The sequence below is a fragment of the Canis lupus genome, chromosome 11 (genome assembly GCF_003254725.2).
Source record: "Canis lupus dingo isolate Sandy chromosome 11, ASM325472v2, whole genome shotgun sequence".
Lineage (NCBI taxonomy): Eukaryota > Metazoa > Chordata > Mammalia > Carnivora > Canidae > Canis > Canis lupus.
In genome coordinates, this window is record NC_064253.1 from 44,996,567 (window position 1) to 45,020,884 (window position 24,318).

Here is a 24,318-nt window from a genome sequence, read left to right on the forward strand (position 1 = left end):
GAAAAAAGACTTCAGGATTTTTAAAATCATGTCATTTAAAACAATGTACTATTTTTAGTCTAGAGGCCTCTTCTTAAAGCATGGGATAATGACTTTGCTAAATCCTACTGAAAATAAAAAAAAAACATCTAAAAACTATGGGAGAACAGAAATTACATTGTTATTTCTTAAATTAAGGAGATGGACTGCTGGACTAGATGAATGGAACATTTTGATAAGGCCCTCCCATGCAATATGTCTGATACATTTTTCCTGTCCTTATTTCATTGCAATACCATTAAGACATTGTGATGTGAACCAATTTACCTGTTGGAAGCCACATTCACAGGCAGCAGTAGCAAAACTGCATAGGTAGTTGGGGGCACCGAGAATTCTTATGAGGAAGGGGCTGTACCATCTCTCAGTCACTTCAGCTTGGGCAGAGGAGCAGAACATTAACCTTAGAAAAAACTGGGAAGCCTGGATGGTTCAGTGGTTGAGCATCTGCCTTTGGCTCATGTCATGATCCCGCAGTCCTGGGATCTAGTCTTGTATCAGGTTCCCTGCAGGAAGCCTGCTTCTCCCTCTGCCTAGGTCTCTGCCTCTCTCTGTGTGTGTGTCTCTCATGAATAAATAAAATCTTTTAAAAAAATAAAAAGAAAACTTAGAAAAAGCCTGAGCAGTAGAGTCAGGGCACTATCAGCTAGAGGGGAGCTTGATTCAGAGCCCGATTCCTGCCCAGCCTGGAAGCCCTCATTTGCTCCCTGCTCAAAGCACAGTGCCCAGCCTGAAGTTGTGGCTGGCTTCAGAGCTTCTGTTCAGTTGGTGGTAGGAGGCCCTCTTCAGTGGCAGGAGGCTTAGGGCCCCTGACAGACTCATGAGGATGAGGCAGATGCTTGGGGCAAACTCAGTAGGAGACAACCAATGGAGCCCTGACAGATGGCAGACTGCGATAGCACGAGGACAGAGGACTGGCCTGGGCTAGCCACTGGTCAGCATAGGAGGGGCTGGCATCAGGTAATGTGGACTCTGTTATCAGTCTGGACACCAGCAGTGACCCCAATATGGGCACAAGCGGGCAGTCAGCTGGGATGCCAGTTTAAGTGACTGGGGTACCAGGTAGAGCTCCAGGCAAGAATTCACTTCGTAGTCTTTGAATTTGGGGAGTGTAGTTGGCTAATAAATAATATTAGGAAAGTCCAGCCTGACACTAAAACCTGAGGAGAAAGTCAGAGCCTCTGGTGGGTTAAACGCTCCAACTACGAGAACAGAGGGCTCTCGGGAGTATGGAGGGGCCCCTGAGAGGTAGGCACAAGGACTGGGCAGACCGGTCTTTGTACCCCACTGATGAATACAGGACTTGGAATGCATGGGCTTAATAAGCAGCCGCTGAATTAATAACCCTGAACCTAGGTCTGAAACCTAGGTTTTTCAAAAAACCTATCCTTATAGATCCATTTATTGGGTAATTTAAAAGGTTCACTTTGATAACACCCCCTTTCAAACTGTCTTGGAAAAGGCTACACTATTATATCTGAAAAACTTGAACCCTACTTTTGGGTGTATTTCTCCTGAGCTGACAGCGTGCCCCCATGGACCCCGCTCAAAGGCCAGCTGCTGGATAGCACTGCGGGGAGGCCAGGGAGCCGCAGGAGGCGAAATGTACACCTGTGGCACCTGAAATAACAGTGAGTCCAATCAGCCCCATGAGTCATCACAGACTGATAAAGACTGCCAGATTCCAGGGCTATTTTAACCATCAACATGTTTTAGGGCTAAAGAAATTTCATGGGCCCTAAAGTGTCAACTGGCTGAGGGGTGACTGAGAAACCACGGCTGAAAAGTCCACCTCTACAGGAAGTCCAGAAACCTGCCTCTGACCCTGCCTGTCAAGGGGCCTGAGGACTCTAGGGTCTTTATTTATGGGAGCCTCAATCATTAATTGGGATGTGCAGCTTCTATGGGAGAAAGACACAGCACTACTTTGCAAATATACAGTATTGGTATTATTAGGAATCATGGTAGTTGATATTTATTGAACATTTTCTACATGCCAAACTTATGTGTTATCCTAAGAACTCATAGCAACCTTATGACCCAGGTCATCTGGAATTACAGCAGAGGAAACAGGGTTAACAAACTGAGGAGCAAAAGAGGGGAGGCACAGGGACTATGCACATGACAATGAAAACTGAAAGCTGAGCCTATATTATACTGGTCTGCTCAGGGTCTTGGCATGCAACCACAGGACATACCATCATATTCTTTTATTTTTTTCCTCTTCTTCTTCCTAACCAGTGAGACTTTTAATCTTTAACACACAGACACAGATACTTACAATCAACCCTCACCACACACATGAAAATCACTGAACCACCTATTAATTAATGGGAGGTTTGTCCTACTGGTATCAATGTCCCAAGTCACAGGTGACTATGTGTCAAAATCCTAGCATTCAAGGCCTTGACTTGAAATACCTTATTTCATCCATGTAGGATGTCTTCTGCAAAGGCCTCATGCTTTCGTGTCATAGAGAAGTCAAACTTTTTGTGACTTTAAATAATCCTTTCATTTTTCCTCTCTCAGTCTTTGAGTGTCTCTATGTCTGTGAGTTCATGCAAAGGCATGCATGCACATGCCTAGAAGGTGCTTATCATAATGAAAAAACACAATGAAGTCAAAAAGAACTACTGCAGGCCTTTACAAGCTGTGTGACCTGTGCCTCTCTGAGCCAGTATCCTTATTTGGAAAACAGGTAAAAAAAAAAAAAAAAACACACCTCTCTAGAAAGTTTAGTAGGGATGCCTACATGGCTCAGTGGTTTAGTGACTGCCTTCTACCCAGGGCATGGTCCTGTAGTCCCAGGATAAAGTCCCACATTGGGCTCCCTGCGTGGAGCCTGCTTCTTCCTCTGCCTGTGTCTCTGCCTCTCTCTCTCTGTGTCTCGAATGAATGAATGAATGAATGAATGAATGAATAAATAGTTTATTAAAAGTATGTGAACTTTGTAAAGAACCTAATCCATTATAGATGCTCAGTAAATGGTATACATCATTATTAGAGCAACAGCATAAAATCAAAACTAGATAATGACATAATCCACTCAGAAAGGCAGATGTAAGATGTGCCCCTAACAAAGCAATAAAACACATTTCATTTGGCATAAGATATTTTTAAAAGATTTATCTATTTTATAGAGAGAGAGCGCGAGCAAGCACAAGCATGAGCGGGAAGGGCAGAGAGAGAGAAGGAAAGAGAATCTCAAGCAGACTCCTCATTAAGTGTGGAGCTGGACCCAGGGCTCAATCTCATGACTCTGAGATCATGACTTGAGCTGAAATCAAGAGTCAGACACTTATCTGACTGCACCACCCAGGTGCTCCTGGCATAAGATATTTTTAAAATCTCATTTAAAAACTAGTCTATCGGGCAGCCCCGGTGGCGCAGCGGTTTAGTGCCGCCTACAGCCCAGGGCATGATCCTGGAGACCCGGGATTGAGTCCCACATCGGGCTCTCTGCAAGGAGCCTGCTTCTCCCTCTGCCTGTGTCTCTGCCTCTCTCTCTCTCTCTGTCTCTGTGAATAAATAAAATCTTTTTAAAAAAATAATAAATAAATAAAAACAAGTCTATCCACAGAATCTGTGTCATATCTGTCCATTTGTAGGTTGAAGCACTATGGCCATGTCTATTCAAAGCTGACTAGCGTTGGTGGTATAGTGGTGAGCATAGCTGCCTTCCAAAGCTGACTAACTGCTGTGTCCAGCACAGCGTCCTTTGTCAGGAGGCTCAGTTAATGCCAAAACTAATTATCTATGCTGATGCAAAGACCAGGCCACAGATAATCCCAATGAGCAAATATTTTCTAGATCATTCATTAAATTTCTTTTCCATAATAGCTTACAAGTATTACTTATGCCTTGGCTAATGTTGGCATTCTACAAGAGTATGTATCAGTTGATGGTGAGAAGAAATCCATGACCTCTCGGATTCAGACAGAACACTATCCTGAACTTGAATAAAGTTGAATTTTGTTACATAAAATTTGCAAGGTGAATAAATGGTAGTGGGCTACCATTCTTCATTGTACAGCACAATAATTATTTCACAGCATTCTAATTTTAAAATACTACCTAGATGCACATTAAGAACCACCAATTAAGTGTCTAGTTTGAAGTAACTCTTTAGGTTGGTGTGAACACAGTGCTAAAGAAATCAGACGGTTCATTTTTTTCAAGAGAGTAATTAGCATCTTTCTTTTGGTGGTCCTCTGTGAGAGACAGCCTACATAACTATGAACAGAGGGGAAAGACCATCAGTACTGCTGGGTAAATACCACAAAGTTTATGTCCTACTGATCAATGGGGCCCTAAGAACAGTGTTGTCTAACTGGCTTATACTATCATGATGTCACCAATGTCACCATTGTTACAATGCAGAGCAAACCCTCAATGCAATTTTAATTTGTGTTCATTCAACCAAAATGTCAAGTGCCTAGTAGGTGCAAAGGATTGGCTTCCCCATTGTTTTACTGTATTGGTGGTTTTCAAAGTACTGTGTGTCTCTAAAGAGACATTAAAGAGATTTACAACAACAAAAAAGTAACACAATATCACTCTTCTTACTAATTTTTCTTTATTTTGGGAAATTTATTTTTCTTGAAAAATGTTATATGTGGTAAGTTTACTATTTTTTCAATGAATAAATACTGGTAAACTTTCCTACTTGTTATTTCTAAGATGGTAACTATTGATAGATATAACCATGTAAACGAAAAGCCTTTGAAATTTTCAGTAATTTTTAAGAGTATGGAAGACTTATGAGATCAAAAAGAAAAAGAAAAGGAAAGAAAAAATTAGGAACCATGGTTCTACATCTGTCTCAAATCTTCCAACATCTCCAATCCGTGTTCCACCTTCAGCTGTCTTCCTAGAACTTATCACTACCTAAAATTATATCATACATTTATTTGTTAATTACCTGTTTTCTCCATAGGTCAATCACTTGACCTATGGCCTATTTGTTCTCAGATCCATTGCCTACCCTTTGTGACATACATGCCCCAGGCTCCTTTGCCAAAGACCAGGGGAAGCCTTGGCAGGAGACAGAGGAATATAACAGATGCTCAGGTACTTTTTCTAACTCTCTCTCCTTTGAACTCATCTTCTTGATTCCAATGCTTGTAGACCAGGTCTTTGCTCTGTGCTCCCAACTCCTATGAGCAGCCCTGGCTCCCAGGTGCTAGTAATCCCTGACACTCCCTTTGTCACCCCAGTTCTAACTTTCCAGCTCAGCCCATACTTTGGGGAAAGAGAGCCATCTCAGGTTTCTCATTTTAAAATAGGAATAATAACAGTCAACCATAGCTTCTGTGAGGATTAGGAAAAAATATACAGAAAGAAATGAGCATGGTGCTTGGCCCAGAATAGGTAATTCATGTTCGTTAATCTTACTACCACTGTATTTTAAACTTTGGAATTTAACTGCCCTACATAAAAAATAGAATCTACTGCATTCAGCTGGTGTTCAAGTTTTGATTCTTAACTGGGATTCTAATGGATGTGGAAATTATTTTTTTCCAAGATAATTACTATAATTACAATATGGTCAACAACTTTTCTCAATTTTTACTTCAGTTGGAAAAAAAGTGTGCAGAGAATGCTACAGGAGAAATTCTCCTCTGTAATCAGACATTGGAAGTTGTAATAAATCATAAGTCTCCCCTTTTCATATCACTGCGAAAAGGAAATAAAGCTCAAATTTACTCAGTACTTAACTCTCTGCCGGGAACTCACGAAGGGCTTCATGTGCATTATTACACTTAATTCTCACAACCTTACAAAGCAGATATTATCATTACTACCCCTCACTTTCCAGGCAAGGAAACAGGCTCAGAGAAGTTCAAGTCTTAGCTTGCCAAGTCATAGAGCCCATAAAGAGAGGAACGGATTTGAACCTGGACTGATGACGAGCCACTCATTCTACACTATTTTTAGAAAACAAATAAAACCATCAAAACACATCCCATGTGTTTTGACAGTTCCTGCTCACAGATAGTTTCCTTGGGACCTTGGTATACACCATTAATACATTTACTCACACTTCTCTTCAAAGACATGGGAAGATAGATGCCCTCAGCCATAGGCTTTTTTCTTCTGTACTTTGGGATGCCAGAATATGAATGGTTTATATTTTATGAAGGGTCATAACAGGTATATCTCTAATATTCAACAACTTCCTTCCCTCTGCTCCTTACAGGATCCATGGTAGGACTCCCTGGCTGGGCCCGGCAGCCAAGGTGATGCTGAAGGAAGTCATCCACAAGTAATTCTCGGCCATCCCCAGATGCTGAGGCTCCACTGTGCTGCCATGCCAACCATTAGGGCTCCCTCCCTTCAGCCTTGTCATTGCTGGCAGTTTCCCAGATGCTATGACTCAGGGGGTAAGCAACAAAACAAACACTCTGCAGTTGGCTGGAGCTTCTCCCTTATATCATCCCTCCTCTCCACTCTCGAGATCCTGGGCTGAATGATGCAGAAACACCAAAATCTACAGCTTCTTTTGAAGAATGATTTCTCCTTTTCCTGTGAGAAAACTAACAATTCATTTTGTTCTCTCCGTGAAAACACTTTCATTTCCAGGGGCATGCACTAAGAATCAATTAGACACACCACTGAAGAGGTATTCACATTTTTTGACAAGCTTTCTTTAAATATTGAACTTTCTCTGAGAAAGGAAAATATTAGCCAAATGACAAAAATTTCAACTCCTTCATATTTTTTAGGAATATATTTGTTCTGCAATATGAACTACATGGCATCAATCAATAGAAATCTACACTTGCATAGCAGTAACTAGTTCTCCAGGTTTCCACTTAGTAGAAGGGCTACATCCTATGGCAGAAACAAGAAGGTGGGATTGGCTTGGTGCAGACCCATATGCTGAGAATGTGAATTATCTTCTAAAGTTCTATTGTGGACCTGTTCTTGGCTCTGGCTGTCAAGGCCAAGCAAAGTTAATCTCATCCCATTGAAGGTTTACATTTTCTTCTACTGGTTCCACAAAATGTAGCAAAAGAGGAAGGGAACATGGATGATCAACTCCACAGTCAAATGTCTGATAGAATTAATGGATTTTTATCCTAGGTTCTTTCCTTTTTCACTTCAATTCACCTGACGAGTCTATCTCATCACACTGATACTAACATTTAAAGCATATCCAACCCTGAGCTAAGTGTTTGAAATGTAGCATGTTACTTAATACCCTCAGCAATCCCACGAAGTAGGTACTGTTACACGCATTTTATAGATGAAGAAACAAGTGTAGAGAAACTGAAAATTTGCTAGTAAAAGTTGGTTACTGGGATTCAAAGTCACATCTATTAGACACTAATGCTTTTACTCCTTTTTACTACTTCTCCACTTCCTGCTCCAAACTGGCTCATTTTCCCAGAGCATCCATTTTATTAGAAAAGACTTAATAGAAAAGATGATCATGCGAAGGAAAACATGGATAGAATTATCACTTACACTATGCATTTAGCATGAGTTATTAAAGATAAAACAACAGAAAGGTCTGTCTACAGAGGCGTTACAGACAACATATGTCCCTAGACCTACAAGGTATTTTAAAGAAAAAGCTAGTGAATCTCTCCCTACACACAGATTTATGGCAGGCCAAAAATTGGATCTCTCTTCAAAATGACATCATTTAAGTATCTATACCCTGGTCAGGAGGGTAGAGGAGGAAGGTCTCTGGTGTCAGGGCTCTGTTGATGTGATCTGCTCAGATAAGTGAACCTGTTCTCTCTGTACAAGTCAGTTGGGAATTCCACTACATGCTTAGGGGTCTCATCCTCACTTCAAGTGGCTTATACAACTGTTCCTTCCAACTCCATACTCTGTTCTAGACAAGTGGTTGAGTCACTTTTGTCCATCTCATTGCACTTCCAGATATATTTCCACATCCCTATGTCACGGCTCTGAGCTGGCCTGCTTCTCCATGCAGCACTGACCTCCACAGCATAACCTTCAATGGCTAAAAAGGGATGCCATGTCTATAATCACCAACCGAGTTGAAGCAACAGATGCCCCCCCCCCCCTTTACAGCTTTTGTTTTTCATCTCCATTTTCCACTGAATATCACATATCCCCTTTCCCTTCCTGACTGATGCTGAGATGTAACAACTTGTCACCTGAGATCTGGCCCATTAAACTTACATAGCATAGGTAATGGAGAACTCAGTGCAGGTTGGGACAGCAGGTAATTAGCCTTACCTTAGGGCAGTCTCTAGGTTGTCTGATTCCCTGTATCTACTTCCCTTCTTCTCTGCTTCTTATCATATGGAGGCACTCACCATTTTTCAGAGGTATCTCTTGGGATTTGTTCAGTGGGGGTGGTTATTTAAGACTGTCCTCGTTAACAGAGCCACCAAGTCACTGTAGTATTGAGTTAACAAGGCAGGTAACTGTAATCATCCACAATGGACCATCAATTCTCCAGTAGCCAGTGGGGGTATGGGAGAGTGAATTCAGCTATGTCTGCATGTTTTCAACATACAACTGAACAAACTTGGGTAGCACAGAACCTAAAGGAGTCAAGTTCTTTTTACAATCTATTTATTTATTTATTTACTTACTTATTTACTTACTTATTTATTTAAGAGAGTGAGCAGGAGGGAGAGAGAATCTGAAGCAGACTCCATGCAGAGCATAGAGCCCAATGTGGGGCTCAGTCCCACAACCTGCAAGATCATGATCTGAGCTGAAACCAAGAGTCGGTTGCTAAATCAATCCACCCAAGCACCCAAGAGGAGGCAAGTTATTAAAAAGAACAGAACTAGGGGCACTTGGTGGCTCAGTTGGTTAAGCATCCAACTCTTGATTTCAGCTCAGATCTTGATCTCAGGGTCCTGGGGTCAAGCCCCACTTTGGGCTCCACACTCAGTGTGGAGTCTGCTTGTTCCTCTCCCTCTTCTCCTCCCCCTGCTCATGCTCTCTCTCTCTCTCAAATGAGTAAAATCTTAAGGACCCAGTACAATTTGTATCAGATGCTGGACCATGTCTATTTTCATCCCTTGCTGGGACTGTTGGGTTTGTCTTAGGACTTTTTCCAGGAAGGACTTAACATCTGATGCAACAGACAGGGGTAAATCAAGGGTGATGTTGATTCTGAGGTAAGTATAGCACACACATGAGATGTTGGGAGTAGTTGAGACCATGGGCTTTAGAGCTGGGCCACCCTGGGTCTGAATCCTAGCTCTGCCTGTGTTACCCTGGCCAAGTTACTTAATCTTTTTTTATCTGTGAAATTGAAATCATACTATGTGCCTTAGAGAGTTGTTTTACACTTTAAATGACATAATATAGGTAAAGTGTTTAGGGCAGTACCTGTCCAAAAGATGGCAGCTTTATTATGTCCTCCCAACTAGTAAATTCTTAGAAAGCCAGTCTCTTAGATCCTAAGGGCAAATTGTGTTTCCAGAGCCTTGGGAAAACTTGCTAGCTCGTGGGAGCTCCATTCTTGGCACTAGGCTGCCTACGGATCCTTTCCCCATCCTCGAGAGATCTGGTTTTCTGAAAACCAAGTGAGAAGACCCAAACAAATGGCTTTTTCCCTACTAGTTAGGTATCCATCCACAAAACCAGGATTTGCTCTAGTTTCTTAAAAAACATCAAAAATTTCCAAAGTCTTTGAGAGACAACAACCTGAAGTATTTACAACCCCATGATAGAGCAATTCAGTAATGGAGACTGCTAATTTTTAAAAATCTTGTTGAGTCTTTTATAGTGCATTTTATTTTTCTAGGGATACTGTTCAGAAATTGCCTACTGGTCTCCATGAATTTTGGTTGATAGTTATGTGGAAATATATGCAGAGAGAGAGAAGCAATGAACACATTTGTTTCTCAGCACCAGTCTAGGATCATTATGGCTCTGGGCTGGGTTTCTATTCATTGCTTCCTTTAATCCTTACAACAGCCCTGTGAGATCAAATTACAATGGTCAGTTTACAAACAGAGAAATTTAAGCTCAGAAGTTATGTGTTTACCAAGTCACCTAACACCTTGTGATGGCAGAGCTAGTTGAATAAATTCAAGTCTCTGTTTCAAGTCCAGCGCTAGTTCTACCACACTGTAAATACATTTTGTGGATGTATGTTCTGTCTTGGCAGTGTTATACAGATTTATATCAAAACCAAAAAATGAGGGAGACATACAATAAAAAATAAAAAGTTAAAATTTACAGGCTAATTATAAACTCAGTTCCCTGACACTTCATGTCTGAAAAGCTCTCCCCATGGACATTTTTATAGTCTCATGTTTCCTGGCCACATATTTTGAGAGAGGATGAAACTCAGCTGTAGCTTCATGAGAAAAGTTGCCAAAGGGATGCAGCTATTTCCACAATGCACTTGACCACTACACAAACTACTTATTTCAGAAAACCATACAGAGCAACCAGACATTCTGGACATTATAGAAGCTGCTCAGGGACATGAACTCTACCTTGCTCTCTCAGTGTCTAAAAAGGGCCTGCTTCTGAGCAGGTGTTTGACAAGTATTTATTGAATGAATGAATCAATAAATGAATGAATGAACTGTAATAACAGATCACTGCAAGTCCACAAACTGTTTTCATGAGCTAAGTTATCCCTTCTCCGATCTTGGAATGGAACATGGAAACAGTTATAGTGCCTGGACACACACATCAGGCACTTCTCAGATGGTTTTTTTTTTTTTTTTTTTTTAAGATTCTATTCATCTATTCATGAGTAACACAGAGAGAGAGGCAGAGACACCAGCAGAGGGAGGAGCAGGCTCCCCACAGGGAGCCCCATTCTGACCGATCCCAGGACCCCAGGGATCAGGACCTGAGCTAAAGGCAGACGCCCAATCACTGAGCCACCGAGGCATCTTTCAGAGGTGATTTTTTAAATAGGAGCAAACAAAACCAAAATAAAACAAAATCCAAAAAAGAACTATTTCCTTAAAAGTTATAACAAAATCAAGTTATGTAAAATTTTATCCATCTTAGACAACTTCCTAGAACCACTGATTGAGAAATCTTTAGCCGTGTGAAGGAAAATTTGCAAAATAATGATTGATGATATGAATGGTAGTGGGAGACAAGGGCATAGATTTTTCACCACTCTTGAGCTCAAACTCTAACTTCTAAATGACTTATTAGCTGTACAACCTTGGGAAAGCCCCTTAGCTTGTTTAAGTGTCAGCATTCTCACTGGTAAAATGGAATGTTTAATTAACTGAGTTATTGCAAGAATTAAGAAAGATTAACACTGGCACTTAGCAGGCTCTATAGATGTTGAGTCCCCTCCCTCGCCTTTCTCACTTTCCTTCCCTGACACCCATCTATTCTAAAACCATAAAGGTAGGTGAGATCATATAATTAATTTTTAAACGTTCTTATTCCTCCTGTTCAGAGACTTTTTAAAAACATGAGTTGGAGGAGCTCTAAGTTTTCCACTCATTTTTTTTCCTAGTGTTAAAACAAAGATATTACATCCTATTACATAAGAGAAAAACAGAGAAGCTGAAGGCTAGAACATAAAATTATTATTCACTAGACAAGCAATAGAATAAAGAAGAAGGCTATTTTTCTGTTGTTATCTCTAAAAGTGGTTGAAGAAATACAATGGAAGAGGAGGTGGCCTGTGCTTCTGAAGTTACTGCTGTCTTAGAAGCTTTCACAGGGACATCTGTTGACTTTTTCACAAAGGAAGCTGGAGGGGATCAAGGGGGGAGTGGAGGAGACTATGGTTCACAAGGGAGCCACATCTGTTCGGTATGCTCCCAACTGAGAATGCTAGACTTCGAAATAGTATAGGTCTCCTAGTTAAACCAGGATCCAGAACAGATGAAAGCTTTTCTTTCCCTCATGTTTCAATGGCAGAGATCAACAGCTGTTTATATGCTTTAATACCTGAGGGTGAAGTCCTCACATCTGTCAGTATTTTCCAGTCCTATTTCCTTGGATCACAGTGGGGAGGAGGTGAAGTCTGAACCCCTCCCAACTCCCAGGCAAGAACACAGAAATATGCCTGGGATTCAAAGCCATAATGCTAAGCAGAACTTCCCATTTCTCATCCACCCGGGGTCTGCTGTTTTGCAGAGAATTCTTCTTTTACTTTTTCCTGACAGACATCTTGATCATTTCCATGATAATGACTCACCGGCAGAACAAAGATCAAAAGGAAGATAAGTAGGCTGGAATGGAGGGGTGGGGGAGAAGAGGAGGAAATGAATTCTAACAGAGAAAGTAAGTGGCTCCTAAAGACAAGTTTTTTCAAAAGATAGCAACAATATCATCCCAGGGCAAATGACAGAGGTAAGCAGGATGCTGATGAAGACCTTTAGGGTAACGGATGGTGGTGGTTTTTACTGACCCCTAACATTTCACACTGGAAAAATTAAACAGACAAAATTAATCTCTGTGAAGGCAAGGTGCAGGATATAATGAGGATGGTGACAAAGGGATTCAGAGGTTCTGTTTAACTTTTGATCACCAGCACCACAGACGTGTTGGGACTTTATAAAGATTATTTTTTCCCCCATCTTTCCATACAGTGATTCATCTATCCATCCATTTAAGAACTTGTAAAGCACCAAGACCGGAATTAGTGCTAGAATATTCAAATGAATAAAAGACATTCCATAACTTAAGGAGTTTACATCCTAATGGGTGGAAGCCTTCACAGAGGACAGAGTATAAGTGATGCATAAGGAATTCACTAGTCAGGGAAGACAGGGGATTCCGGAAGGAGAAAACAAGACGGATAAATCAGAGAGATAAGAAATAGACTGTTTCAGAATGAAGAATATTCTGGGCAGTTAAAATAAACAGAGGAGTGGCAGGTGCTTATTACAAGTGCAGATTCTTAGGTCTCATCTAAGAGATTCTGATTTAGTTGTTCAGGGGGAGAGGCCAAAGACTTTGCCTTTTGAACAGAAAGTCCGCATAATTCTGATACAAGCAAATGTTTGACAACTCTAACTTATATAGGTTAACATTTCCCCAAAAGATGCTAATGGTGCTTCATAAAAAAAAAGAAAGAAAGAAAGATACAGGTTCGAATTAGGAAATACTACATACTGAAGTATTCCTTTCTTGGAGATTTATAATGTACATTAGCATATTAGAAGTCCTGCAGTAAAGAAATTATTTTCACTAAGCAGTTCCCAACTTATTTTCCATGGACAAAAAAAAAATCATGGTGCACCTATTAAGATCTCTCAGAACTATGAACTATGGAGCAAAAGTTGGGAAACGCTGAAAGAGGATTCCAACCAGGTGAGTATATTCTGCAAGCCCACTGAATGGCTAAGGAAATGTCTGGAAAAGGACAGCAAAGCCAATTATTCTGGGGGATATGGCGGCATCCACGACTTCTACAAGTAAAGTTTTTTTGTTTGTTTGTTTTTTTTTACAAGTAAAGTTTAAAACCATCTATGATGTCCTAGTTTCCAAGCAGACTGCCAGAAACTTCCTTACTCTCAAGTAACACACCGTGGTTCTGCGATGTTATTTCTGGTCACCAACTCTATGTGGTAACCACAGCTGCTGGAGACAACAGAAGTGCCCAGAGTTCAAAGCATCAAGGAGCAGAAACAGAAGAGGAAAGAAAGAGGAGGTATCCTTGCCCAAATTTATTTACCTTTATTGCTATCATGTGTTCTGCACAGAGCATTGGCAGTTGGGGAAATTCCTCCTAGCAACAAGAGAAGCCTTTGACAGTCAATATAAGTACAACAAGATATGAGCCTAAGAAATTCCCACCCCTTCAAGGTGCCTACTACATGCCTCTGGGAGCTTTTGAACCCTGTCTTCTTCCCCCTGTGCTGGTGAGTCAAGGGAGTTTTGCACAAGGGCACAGGCCACTTCCTTCTTTAGCAAGGAACATCACAGAGCAAGAGCATGAGAAAGCTGGACAAGTCAAGGCAACACAGTGATTCTGAGCAAACTGGTCTGTGTGCTGAATATTTCAAGATGTACATACTGCCCTAATCAATGTATACATTTTCCCCCTGGTATTAGCTTAATTACTTCCATACACCCCCACCTCAGCTTCCCATATGCCACATGGGGACACACACATCCCATCTAGAGGTGATTGCAACAATGTGTTCCAAATGCTTCTTTTATATCCCAACCATCTCAGAGCTTTTGAATACAACTGTCCAATAGCACAGGTATTTTTTCAATCATCCCATAAATATTTTCTGAGTGTCCACAAAGGTTTCCAGGCACTGTGCTAGACACTAGAGACACCAGAAAGGAAATAGGATATTGCTCATTCTTACTGAGTCTCAGGCCTAAAACAACAACAGCGACAGCAACAGCAACAACAAAACAACAACAACAACAACAATAAACCTGAATTTTACATTCAGCCTGTCAGTGCACAGAAAATCCAATTATCAGCAGCATAAAGAAATAGACAAGGGAGATAAGGTTTGGTCCTTCCCCTTGAAGGGTTTTATGGCTCAGAGCACCAAGCAAATGAAAGCATTTGCATTTCGGTGTCCTAGTGGGTCTAGCAACTTACACAGGAATCTACACATAACAGTAAAGCCTGGAATTAATAATGAATGATCAGGAGTGAGTAGAACAGAATGCCAGGATCTCTACTTCCCCAGAATTGCTTGATTCCCAAATAAACCCATGGATTCTCACATTGGGATTCCCTAACCTGAGAGATGAATACCAATAAATGCTTCAGAGTTAACGTAACTTTAACTAGTTAATTAGCCAAAAAATGCAAATTCTACCAGGATAACTTGGTAGGTTTGGAGTCTAGTCCTAAGGTAGCCAGCAAGATCAAATCTAACATTTCACCAAGGCAATGTTCCCTAGCAGGTCGTATGTGTACCCTAGTATGTGGTATGAGGTCCACAGAATAATTGTAAGTAGTCAGCAAATGATTTTTTTTTTTTAATTTCCAGGAGGTTCTTAGATATGGAAAAAGATGTGGCAGGTGTGGTGGAATTTAGGGAACATTGATATGGTGCTACCTAGCATCAAAAGACGGTCCAAGAAGAAGCCTCTGAAAATTTTCTGAGATTGTGAGATACATCAAAACAAGCAAGAAGCTGGTCATGAACTTACCCACACATGTTGGAAATATGTCCTCATTGTTGATCTGGACCTCAATCCAATCCATAAGAAGGTTCATGTATTGGGGAGCTGGCAGGGCAGTTGGCTTCTTGTACTTGAGGTCATCCTGCCACCGATACTCATATTTGGGGCCCCCTGACATCACAGGACAGGTCTGCTCCGTGCAGAACTCACAGATGGTGCCATAGATGAGGTTGATCCGATTGAAGAAGTCCACCACATGTACTGCCACCCAATCGTTCTGGTCCTCCCCACTGGGGAGCTGCACAGCTGCCTTCAGGTCCACGCCTGAGTTGAGGGATGCCTGAGCCCGTTTGTGGAGCTCAAACCTCTGTGTGCCAGGTTCAAATTTCCTCTTGGGCCGGAAGGTCTTGTCCTTGTTGAACACCTGCTTCAAAGCTATGGACATGGTCTTCTCCTTCTCTTCCTTTTTTTTGCAAGAAGCAAAAAGGCACCTAGAACTTTTCAGTGAGAGGTCACAACTCAGCAGGGTTTTCCACTGCCAGCCCTCTGGCCCCAGTCTTGCGGTCTGCGGTCTTTAATCTCTTTTAAGCGGCTCTGTCCATCTTCCTCTTGAAGAGTTTCCAAGAGAACCTCATGATTCTTCCTAAAGGCTGAAGAGAGAAGGGTCTTATTAGTACTCAGTTTGTAGTTAAGGAATGACACGTGCTTAGATCTGATTTCCATGTCGCTTCAGGCAGTACCTTACTTCCATCCAGGTGTAAGGATGTTGAGGATATGCCAAACCCCCCAGCGTCTGTAATGGTGATTCATACCACACAAATAACTTTTTCCTTCATGGCCTTGGGCAAATTTTTCGCAACTCTTTCCTGTGTGGTCATAGACTAATGGACTCTCTAAAATGTTTAAGTGAACACGTGAGTCAAGACCCCATCCCCATCCCACACATCCCACATATGCTCCTTTTTAGAGCATCAGCCCCACCCACCACTGCCTTTATTGAGTAAAAGAGGAATCACTACCCCATGCTCCTAAACATAACTGATTGGAGCAGGGGTGGCTATCACACCAAGGTGGCTAATAAGAATATCTCTCCTGGGAATTTGGGATCAGGGCCCAACCTTTGTCAGGCATTGTTCCTGAGAAACAGTGAAAACCAGGCCTGGTTGAGTCCTATTGGGACCACATGCAGCGCAATTAAGAAAGCTGCTTTGCAGAGAGGGGAAGGGGGAAAGAAGCACAAGAAAGGCAGGAGAAAAAGGATGCAGTGGAGAGAAGGAGGAGGGAGGAGGAGAGAAGGAAAATGTCACTGAGATGCAGAGAAACAGAGACAAGAGCACAAGTTGCTGTAGGGAGAAGTCAAGAGAAAAAGAGAAACAGTGAGAAGAGTGGCTTCTTGAACTCCTAATAATCTTCTAGGAATTGGTTCATTATTTTTGAAGCCTCACTGTGATTACAGCCCTTGAGATCCATATGTTTTCCCTGAATTAGTCAAATAAATCCCTTGTTTAACTTCAGCTCACTTCAGTGGGTTTCGTTTCCTTCCAAGAATCCTTAACTATGAAGGCATTGATCACCCCTCTAATATTTCATCCTTTACATTTCTGATATCATCCCCTAGAGTTCTGAGACAGAGGTGTACAACAAAACTTCCTGTGTAATGCAAATATTCTATATCTTTGTTGTCCAGTATGGTACCAACTAGCCATATATGGCTAGTGAGCACCTGAAATGTGGCTAGTGTATTGAAGAACTGAATTTTTCATTTTACAGAATTTTAACTACTTGGAATTCAAATAGCCACATGCAGCTAATGGCTACCATTTTGGAAAGAGTAGCTTTGGTCTTCAGTGCTCTATTATCTCATTTGATCCCTACAAAATCCTGGTGTGTTTCATAGTAGATTTGTAGTAGTTATCATTATCCCTGAGTCTCTAAAAGATAAATTTACTTGCCTAGCAACATCCCATGGCTAGTACGGGCATAGTTAGGACTGAAATCCAGTTTCTTGACTCCTAGTAAATGGTGATACTGTCTATTCTAAAAAGCAATACTCTTCTATTCTAAAGAGTGATATCCTTCAACCTGTCTTTCCTGCTGATTTCTGAAGCCTCTTTACCCAGACCTGCCCCTCTCCCTTGTCACACACACACTTTCAAATAAAAGAATAAAATCTTAAAAACAACAATAACAAGAACAATAGACCCTCTGTATCACAAATGCTTAATTGCTGACAGTAAAGCAGCAACCACCCAAGAGCCACCCCTTCATGTCTCCAGCAAATAAGACTTGCTGTTCTGTTATTCTAATAATGTGGGTGCCATGAGTTACCATGGTTCTCAGAATAATCTTCTTTCATCGCCTTACATGACCCTCAGTATCATTTGTTTGGCCGTTTCCCCAGGGACTGGAGTATCTGCTTGCATGGACATCAATGTGAAATCTTCCTCTACCCTCTAGCAGGCTCCTGTGCATACCACCAAAAGACTCTCTAGCACTTCTGATGACAGTGTGTAAATGACACAGAATAATCATAGCAAATCTTTGTCACAAAGTCCTACAGTTACTAGTGCTGACAAACATTTCAGTAATTATTAAAACCTTATATGAATTTTAGAGATTTTTATTCCAGAGATAGTTAGATAATGAACTTTAAGGTATCAGTCTCTTGAACTGGCTGGGCATTTATTCAAAACTTTAACCAACTTTAAAATCACTCTTTCTTTTTGCCTCAACATAAAAGGTTTACCGGAGGGAGGGAAATCATCTTTGGGGATTTATTTCTCAATCATGTCCCTTAATGTGCCACTATTGGCCACTATTTATTAAACTCTACTATGTACCAGATCCTTTACATATATTAACATTTTAGTTCTCACTACAGTCTTGCATGGTGGATGTTTTTATGACCATTTAACACAGAAAGAAACTGAGGCCCAAATAGATTCAATAATTTGGCAGAAATCACAAAATTAGTAGATGGTAAGGCTAAATTTTGAACCCAGAACATTCTGGCACTGAAACATATGTGATTTTTTTTTTTCTCACTAAAGCTACTTTAAAATCTCATGAACATTTTTATGTTTTCAAAGCTCCTTCATGTATAGATTTCAAAGCTCCTCACAACAGGACTATAAAAGAAGCTAGAACAGGTGGTATTTTTATCTCCACTTTAGAGATAAGGAAACAGAAACTCTGATCTTCTCTAGTGCTCTTTTCAAAAGCATTAACCATTCTGACATCTTCAAACATGAGGATGTCTCTTCTGCTCAAAGTTTTTCATCTAGAATGAAGTTCTCTGGAGATGGGATAGATTGGAGGGTGGGCCACCATGTTTAAAGACATTTGCAATCCAGGATGGGTAATAACAATTTCATCATACTACCAAGTGGCTGAACAAAGAGGCATCTGTGTCTTTATTTGAGTGTCAATGCTGTATTGAGGCAGATATCCAGAAGAGTTTTGAAATGAAATGGGAACAGGAAATCCACCTGTCCTTACTTATCAACCCAGAGCCCCATCAGGACCTCTGTCCATAATTTACACAGTGGGCTTATTAAATGGTTAGAGCAGTACTTCTCAGATGCTACGCTGGGATCTTGGTGATGCCAAATGTACTGTCCATGGATGACATATTAGGGCACTAAGAGATCTTGTTAGAAATGCAGGTGCTCAGGCCTCACCTCAGACCTAATAGATCTATGTCTGCACTTTAGCAAAATCTCAGAAGTATACCCTTTGAGGAGCACTCCATTGGAAGACTGCCTGGGTAAACGGATGACAAAATGAACCTCCATTTGTTGTTCTGCCGACAGTGTGCTTCATAAACATAGTCTTCAATTGTGTGTGAGTGTGTGTTTTTAAGAAGAATGAGGGGAAACTCACTGTTCTGAATACAAATGCCTTGACTGACAACCACCTGGTCTGTTGATCTGGATTGATTTGGAGAGCACAGTGCCCAGAACCCAGGAGGTTACCAGTGAATAATTTTCCATAAATGCCAGACAGAATGTAGATGCTGCTAATGCTGCTGCAACCTCATAAAGAAAAGATTCTTTGGCTAAAGAAAATGTAGCACTAGCAACAACACAGTTGTTATTCTCTGTCCTTGTCCAGTCTCCAGAAAGGAAAAAACAAGTCATAAGTTTTGCCCCCTGGGTGGAAGCTATAATCAAATTTTATGTTATGAATAGCATTCACTACAATGCTGGTTCTCAATAAATATCTGAAGACAAGTGCTCATTCAATCAGTGGACATTTACTAAAGACCATTTATGTGCCAGACTCAAGGCTAGGCACCACAGACATAGAGCTAATGAAAACTTGGTGTCTGCCTTTGGAAAGTCCACAATTTGCTGTCTAGTTTGAGGTTAGTTTATTGGCTTTTGTTTTTTAAGTTACAAAGTTAAATGCACCAACGTGGGCAGTGATGTGATTTCTTCACAGGATTACTCCGGTTAGGAATGAAAAGGACAATAAAGAGTGAAGTCTTAGGAAAGAGAAAAATGCAAACCCAAATAAACAGCATAAAATTGACAGGAGCTCCATGTGTTCTCCATATTTTCTGCTTAATAGATCAATTATAGCAATAAAACATGTGCACTATAAAAATATGCAAAGAGAATTCGGCTGGGCTGCAAGGGAATGTTGACAAGGTAACTAAGCAACCCTGGCAGGGAAAGTTCTTATTTTTCTTTTCCTATTGATGTCTTCTGCCTTATTAGTTGAAAATTCAAAGTGTCCTTGCCAAGATGAGGAAGAAAGCAATCCTCCCATTCACTCTTAGATCCATTTTCTCTAACTCTGACCTCCTCTAAAGAGATGTTGGTAGCAGAGGAGGGTAGGCAGGCAGAAAAGAGAGAAACCAGCTGATATGAGTTGGGGAGAAAGTAGTTCAATATCTCATCTATGTGATGGAGGACTCCTTCTGGCAGGACCAGCCAGCAAGGCAATTTATTGCAGGAAGCTAAGGGAAATGCCCCAGAAGTGTCCCCCATGTGGGACGTTCCATGGCATTTTCATTGCCAGAGTCCCAGGAACTAGGATGGTGCCTGGCACAGAGCCAACTTCACTGAATGTTGGCTGAATGAATGAAGAGATGACAGTAAATGAAAGACCCTTTGCATCAAAGTGAAACCACAAAAGTGAAAACAAATAGAACCTTCTATACTTGTTATCTGGGGACTCCACCTCACTCTGTAAGCTCATTGCCAACTCACTGAGATCCAATATTACCAGCTGCTGTGCTGCTATGAAGCATCTCTCCTGAAAGATGAAGATATCTGTCCGACTTTTCTCTCAAATGGGCTGCTCCTTTCCCATGTGTTACCTAAAATTCCAGCTCCTCAGAATTGACGAATGACTAGTCTGATCTCTCATCTTCCCGCCATTTTCTCTTTATGGCTAGAATAGTATATGGAACTCTCTGACACCCCAGAAACTGAATAAAAGTAGATTAGGTTTTTATCTTAAAGGAATGTGTGTGTGTATGTGTGTGAATAAAATGAATATTACCTGACCTTCCCAGGCTCCAGTAAAGGACATGCCTAAAAATGCGATTCCATCAACCTTTTTGTACTATTTTATTCCTGCCTTCTCATTAAGTTGTATCTTTGCTCACAAGACAACCCCAAATTAGAGAGATTCCTGTCTGAGAAGCAGCTCTATTTTTTTTTCCAACTAATCTACCTCCCCAACTTTAAGCTGCCATATCATTGCATTTTAGATTAGTTGGGAAAAACCCGGCTGCCTCATTTTAATCTTCAAAGACTGGCATGATTTCTGAGCTTCTGAATGCCCATGTTATTTCTGAACCAGATGAAGTCAGTATAAGCAGGTGCAGCCCCCCAGAAGCCTGTTGCACGTCTCTGATGACCTGTCATTTTCTGGTTCTTGAACATCCATTCAAGTTGACACTCTCACTGGTTCACTCACTTATTTATTCAGCCACCAGTGCAGACAGTCTAGCATTAAAAATGAAAGTTAAGTATTCCAAAGATGAAAACATTGCATGTACCCCTGTATACTGCAGAGACAGCAACAGCAGTGATCAATCAATGCACTGGTCCTTACAGCAGAGATCCATACTGAGTCACCATTCCACAGACGTAGGAGCTTCACCATTCCAAAGAGGACACTTGGTGGTAAGAAACAGCGAAAAGAGTAGAAGGATAGGGAGAGGGTGGGATTTATTTGGTGTGGTTTAATTCACCACATACTCACATTCTGCTGAAGAAAATGCAGCCTTTAAAAAAAATGTTTTTTTTTAAAGAAAATAATATTATCTTAAATATAGGCCTTCTGGAGGCCAGCAGAGAGTGACTTGGATTCTCAGTAATGAGGAAGATGGCAAATCTTTGATCCAACCATGGGCAGGGTGAACCCAACGTTGCCACAGTTTTAAAAATAAATAGTGAAGGTAAAATTATAAGATAAATGCTCAGTTGACCCAATGAATATTTATGAAAGATATCCTAATTATTTTATTAATTTTTTAAGGGGGAAAATGAACTTCTCCAAGTGAGTAACCATTTGCTCTATTATTTCCAAATCTCTGGACTACCTAGAAAATACTTTTATGGTTAAAAAAAAAAAAAAGACATAGGATTTGAGAACCCAATACATAAGGCATCTAAAAATGGGGGGATGGGGATCCCTGGGTGGCTCAGCAGTTTGGTGCCTGCCTTCGGCCCGGGGCATGATCCTGGAGTCCCGGGATCGAGTCCCACGTCGGGCTCCCTCCATGGAGCCTGCTTCTCCCTCTGCCTGTGTCTCTGCCTCTCTCTCTCTCTTTCTCTGTGTCTCTCATGAATGAATAAATAAAAAATCTTTTAAAAAATAAATAAAAAATAAAAAATAAAAAAAATAAAAATGGGGGAATGGAGGATAAGGACGGAAGGACAGAGCTAATACCTGAAATTTAAAAACTGAAGCAGATTTTATTTTTAAAAATTAATAATTTAATTTTAATATATAATACTACACTATTTTCAGATTTTTTAATTCATTTTGTGTCAGTTTCAGAAAGTTGTGCCTTTTAAGTAAGTTTTCTATTTCATCTGTCAAATTTAGTGATATAAAGTTTCATAAAATGCCCTTATTATTCTTTTAATGTTTGTAAGATTTGCAATGATAACCCTACTTTCAAATATTGCTAATTTGTATTTTGCTTCTGCTGTGACCTGAATGCGTGCCCCAAAAATTCATATGTAAAGCTCTAATCCCCAGAGTGATGGTATTAAGAGATGGAGCCTGGAGGTAATTAGGTTCAGAGAAGATCATGGTTGTGGAGCCCAATGGTGGAATCAGTACCTTTACATGAAGAAGAAGAAACACCAGAGCTTACTCTCTCTGCTGTGTGAGGACATAGTGAAAAGACAGCTATCTGCAAGTCAGAAAGAAGGCTCTACCAGAACCTAACCATGCTGGCATGGACTTCCAGCCTCTAGAACTGTGAAAAATAAATTTCTGTTGTTTAACCCAAAAAAGAAAAAATTAAGGCAAGTAAAAAATGTATTTTTACTTTTTAAAGCACAGGTGTATACCAGCTGGTGTGATGTCACTCAGAATCTCTATTGGATACTGGGATAAAGGTCATTGTCCATTACCATTTCCTTCTTTCTCTTTGAGACAGAGTATGACAATTCTTTCTTGGGAAAGTTCTGCTTTAAAGGAAAAATGTTCAAATTCAAGGAAGTTGGTTCCTGTAACTGTCAACAGACTTATTTACTCTTAGCCACCCTAAATGAATTTGAGTCTCAGGATCTGGAAAATTTTTATCCCTGGCACTATGGGAACTTATATATGACATCTGGAACCACTGCAAGAGATCTGTGAAGGGGGTAGAGAGAACAAAATGGGCTAGAAGACTGGAAATTGGAAAATACAGTTTTAATTTTCAAAAGAGTACTATTTTAAGCTTGGGGAGGTGGGTAAAATTGACAACTGCAGGCAAGATTTAGAGCAATATAATCCAGTAGCTAAGAGCATAGTATCTACAGAGTTGCTGTGATAATTCAAGAGGGTATATGTAAAATGTCTGGAACACAGTAGGCACCGAGTAAGCTGGTATGCTATCATCATTATTATCCTTTGAGTTATATTATGATTCAAGTTTTTAAACAGAGAGATTCTTGAGAGACCAAACAGCTGCTGAAATCTTAGAATGCTTAAAATTCTATTCAACCTGATTATATAACAGTAACAATAACTAACATTTACTTATTTTTCAATCTATTTTAATTTCTGTAACAACCTCATGAGTTAGGTATTATTATTATTATCCCCCACATTTTGCACTGAGAGAAACTTGAGACATTGCAAGATTAAAACTTGGTCCCAGGTCAAAGAACTTGTAAGTAGCCAAGTTGACTCCAAAGCTCTAACTTTAATTAAGACTCCCTCTGTAGACAGATGGGTAGTTCACAACAACAAACAAACAAAATAAAAACAGGAACTTCTAGGGCATATCTAAGGAGCTTAGGGAAAGAGATGGGAGAAACAAAGACTTAGCCCTATGTACCTGGTCATGCACCACTCCCAAAGACACATACTTGTTGAATCTTTGTGGTCTAGAGTCAGAAGACCTGGATCCAGGAGCTGACAATGATTCTAACTGACTATGTCTTTGGACAAAACCCCTTTGATGAGCCTCAGTTTTGTCTTAAAAGATAATGGTGCTTATCTTTCAGGATTACTGCAAAAATTAAAGAGATATTGCCTATGAAAGCATTCCATCAATGGAAAACCATTGTGCAGATATTGACACGGGGACTGGTGACAAAGGGAACTACAACTTTCGACAGAATATGAAGAAATTACATGAGTAATGGAAAATGATTCCATTCAATGCAAATATGTGTTTATGAGTAAGAAACAGGGTGAGGGAAAGGGGACAATGGGAGCCCCTTTCCTAAGAGGAAACAAAGAAATCAAATGCTTCCTTCTTGCTTAATTTGGATAGACTTCTAATTCTTAGGCAAAAAGAAATAGTAATCTAAGTGATTTGATGATAACTCAATCAATATTCCTCAACATTTATAACCCACTTAGCTTAATATTGTAAGAGAGTTCCAGTTATTTTTGCATATAGTAAAATCTAGTGTAATATTACTTCATGAATGTGGATATATCAGGGGAAATTGTATGCCCTCCCACGAATCCCTCAAACACTTTTTAGAATGGAGTATAAAAGGTTCTCATTTTAAATATCAAAATGCTTTACATTTAATATAATACCTTAGGTTA

General features: G+C 40.4%; 1 protein-coding gene and 1 long non-coding RNA gene across 5 annotated transcripts in view; one reads left to right on the top strand and one right to left on the bottom strand.

The window, feature by feature from the left end:
- The window catches only part of MOB3B (MOB kinase activator 3B), a 191,613-nt gene that overhangs the window by 102,453 nt on the left and 64,842 nt on the right, over nucleotides 1-24,318 (bottom strand). For all 4 annotated transcript variants that reach the window (XM_025433266.3, XM_049116201.1, XM_025433267.3 and 1 more), the window contains one exon: nucleotides 15,103-15,725. In XM_025433266.3, the coding sequence (XP_025289051.1) occupies nucleotides 15,103-15,520 (418 nt within the window). In that variant the 5' untranslated portion in view covers nucleotides 15,521-15,725. The remainder of the gene's footprint in view (nucleotides 1-15,102; nucleotides 15,726-24,318) is intronic.
- Nucleotides 4,987-6,593, top strand: LOC125756061 (uncharacterized). The gene is made up of 2 exons (XR_007414049.1): nucleotides 4,987-5,106; nucleotides 6,236-6,593. It is a non-coding gene; the product is annotated as an uncharacterized LOC125756061 (long non-coding RNA).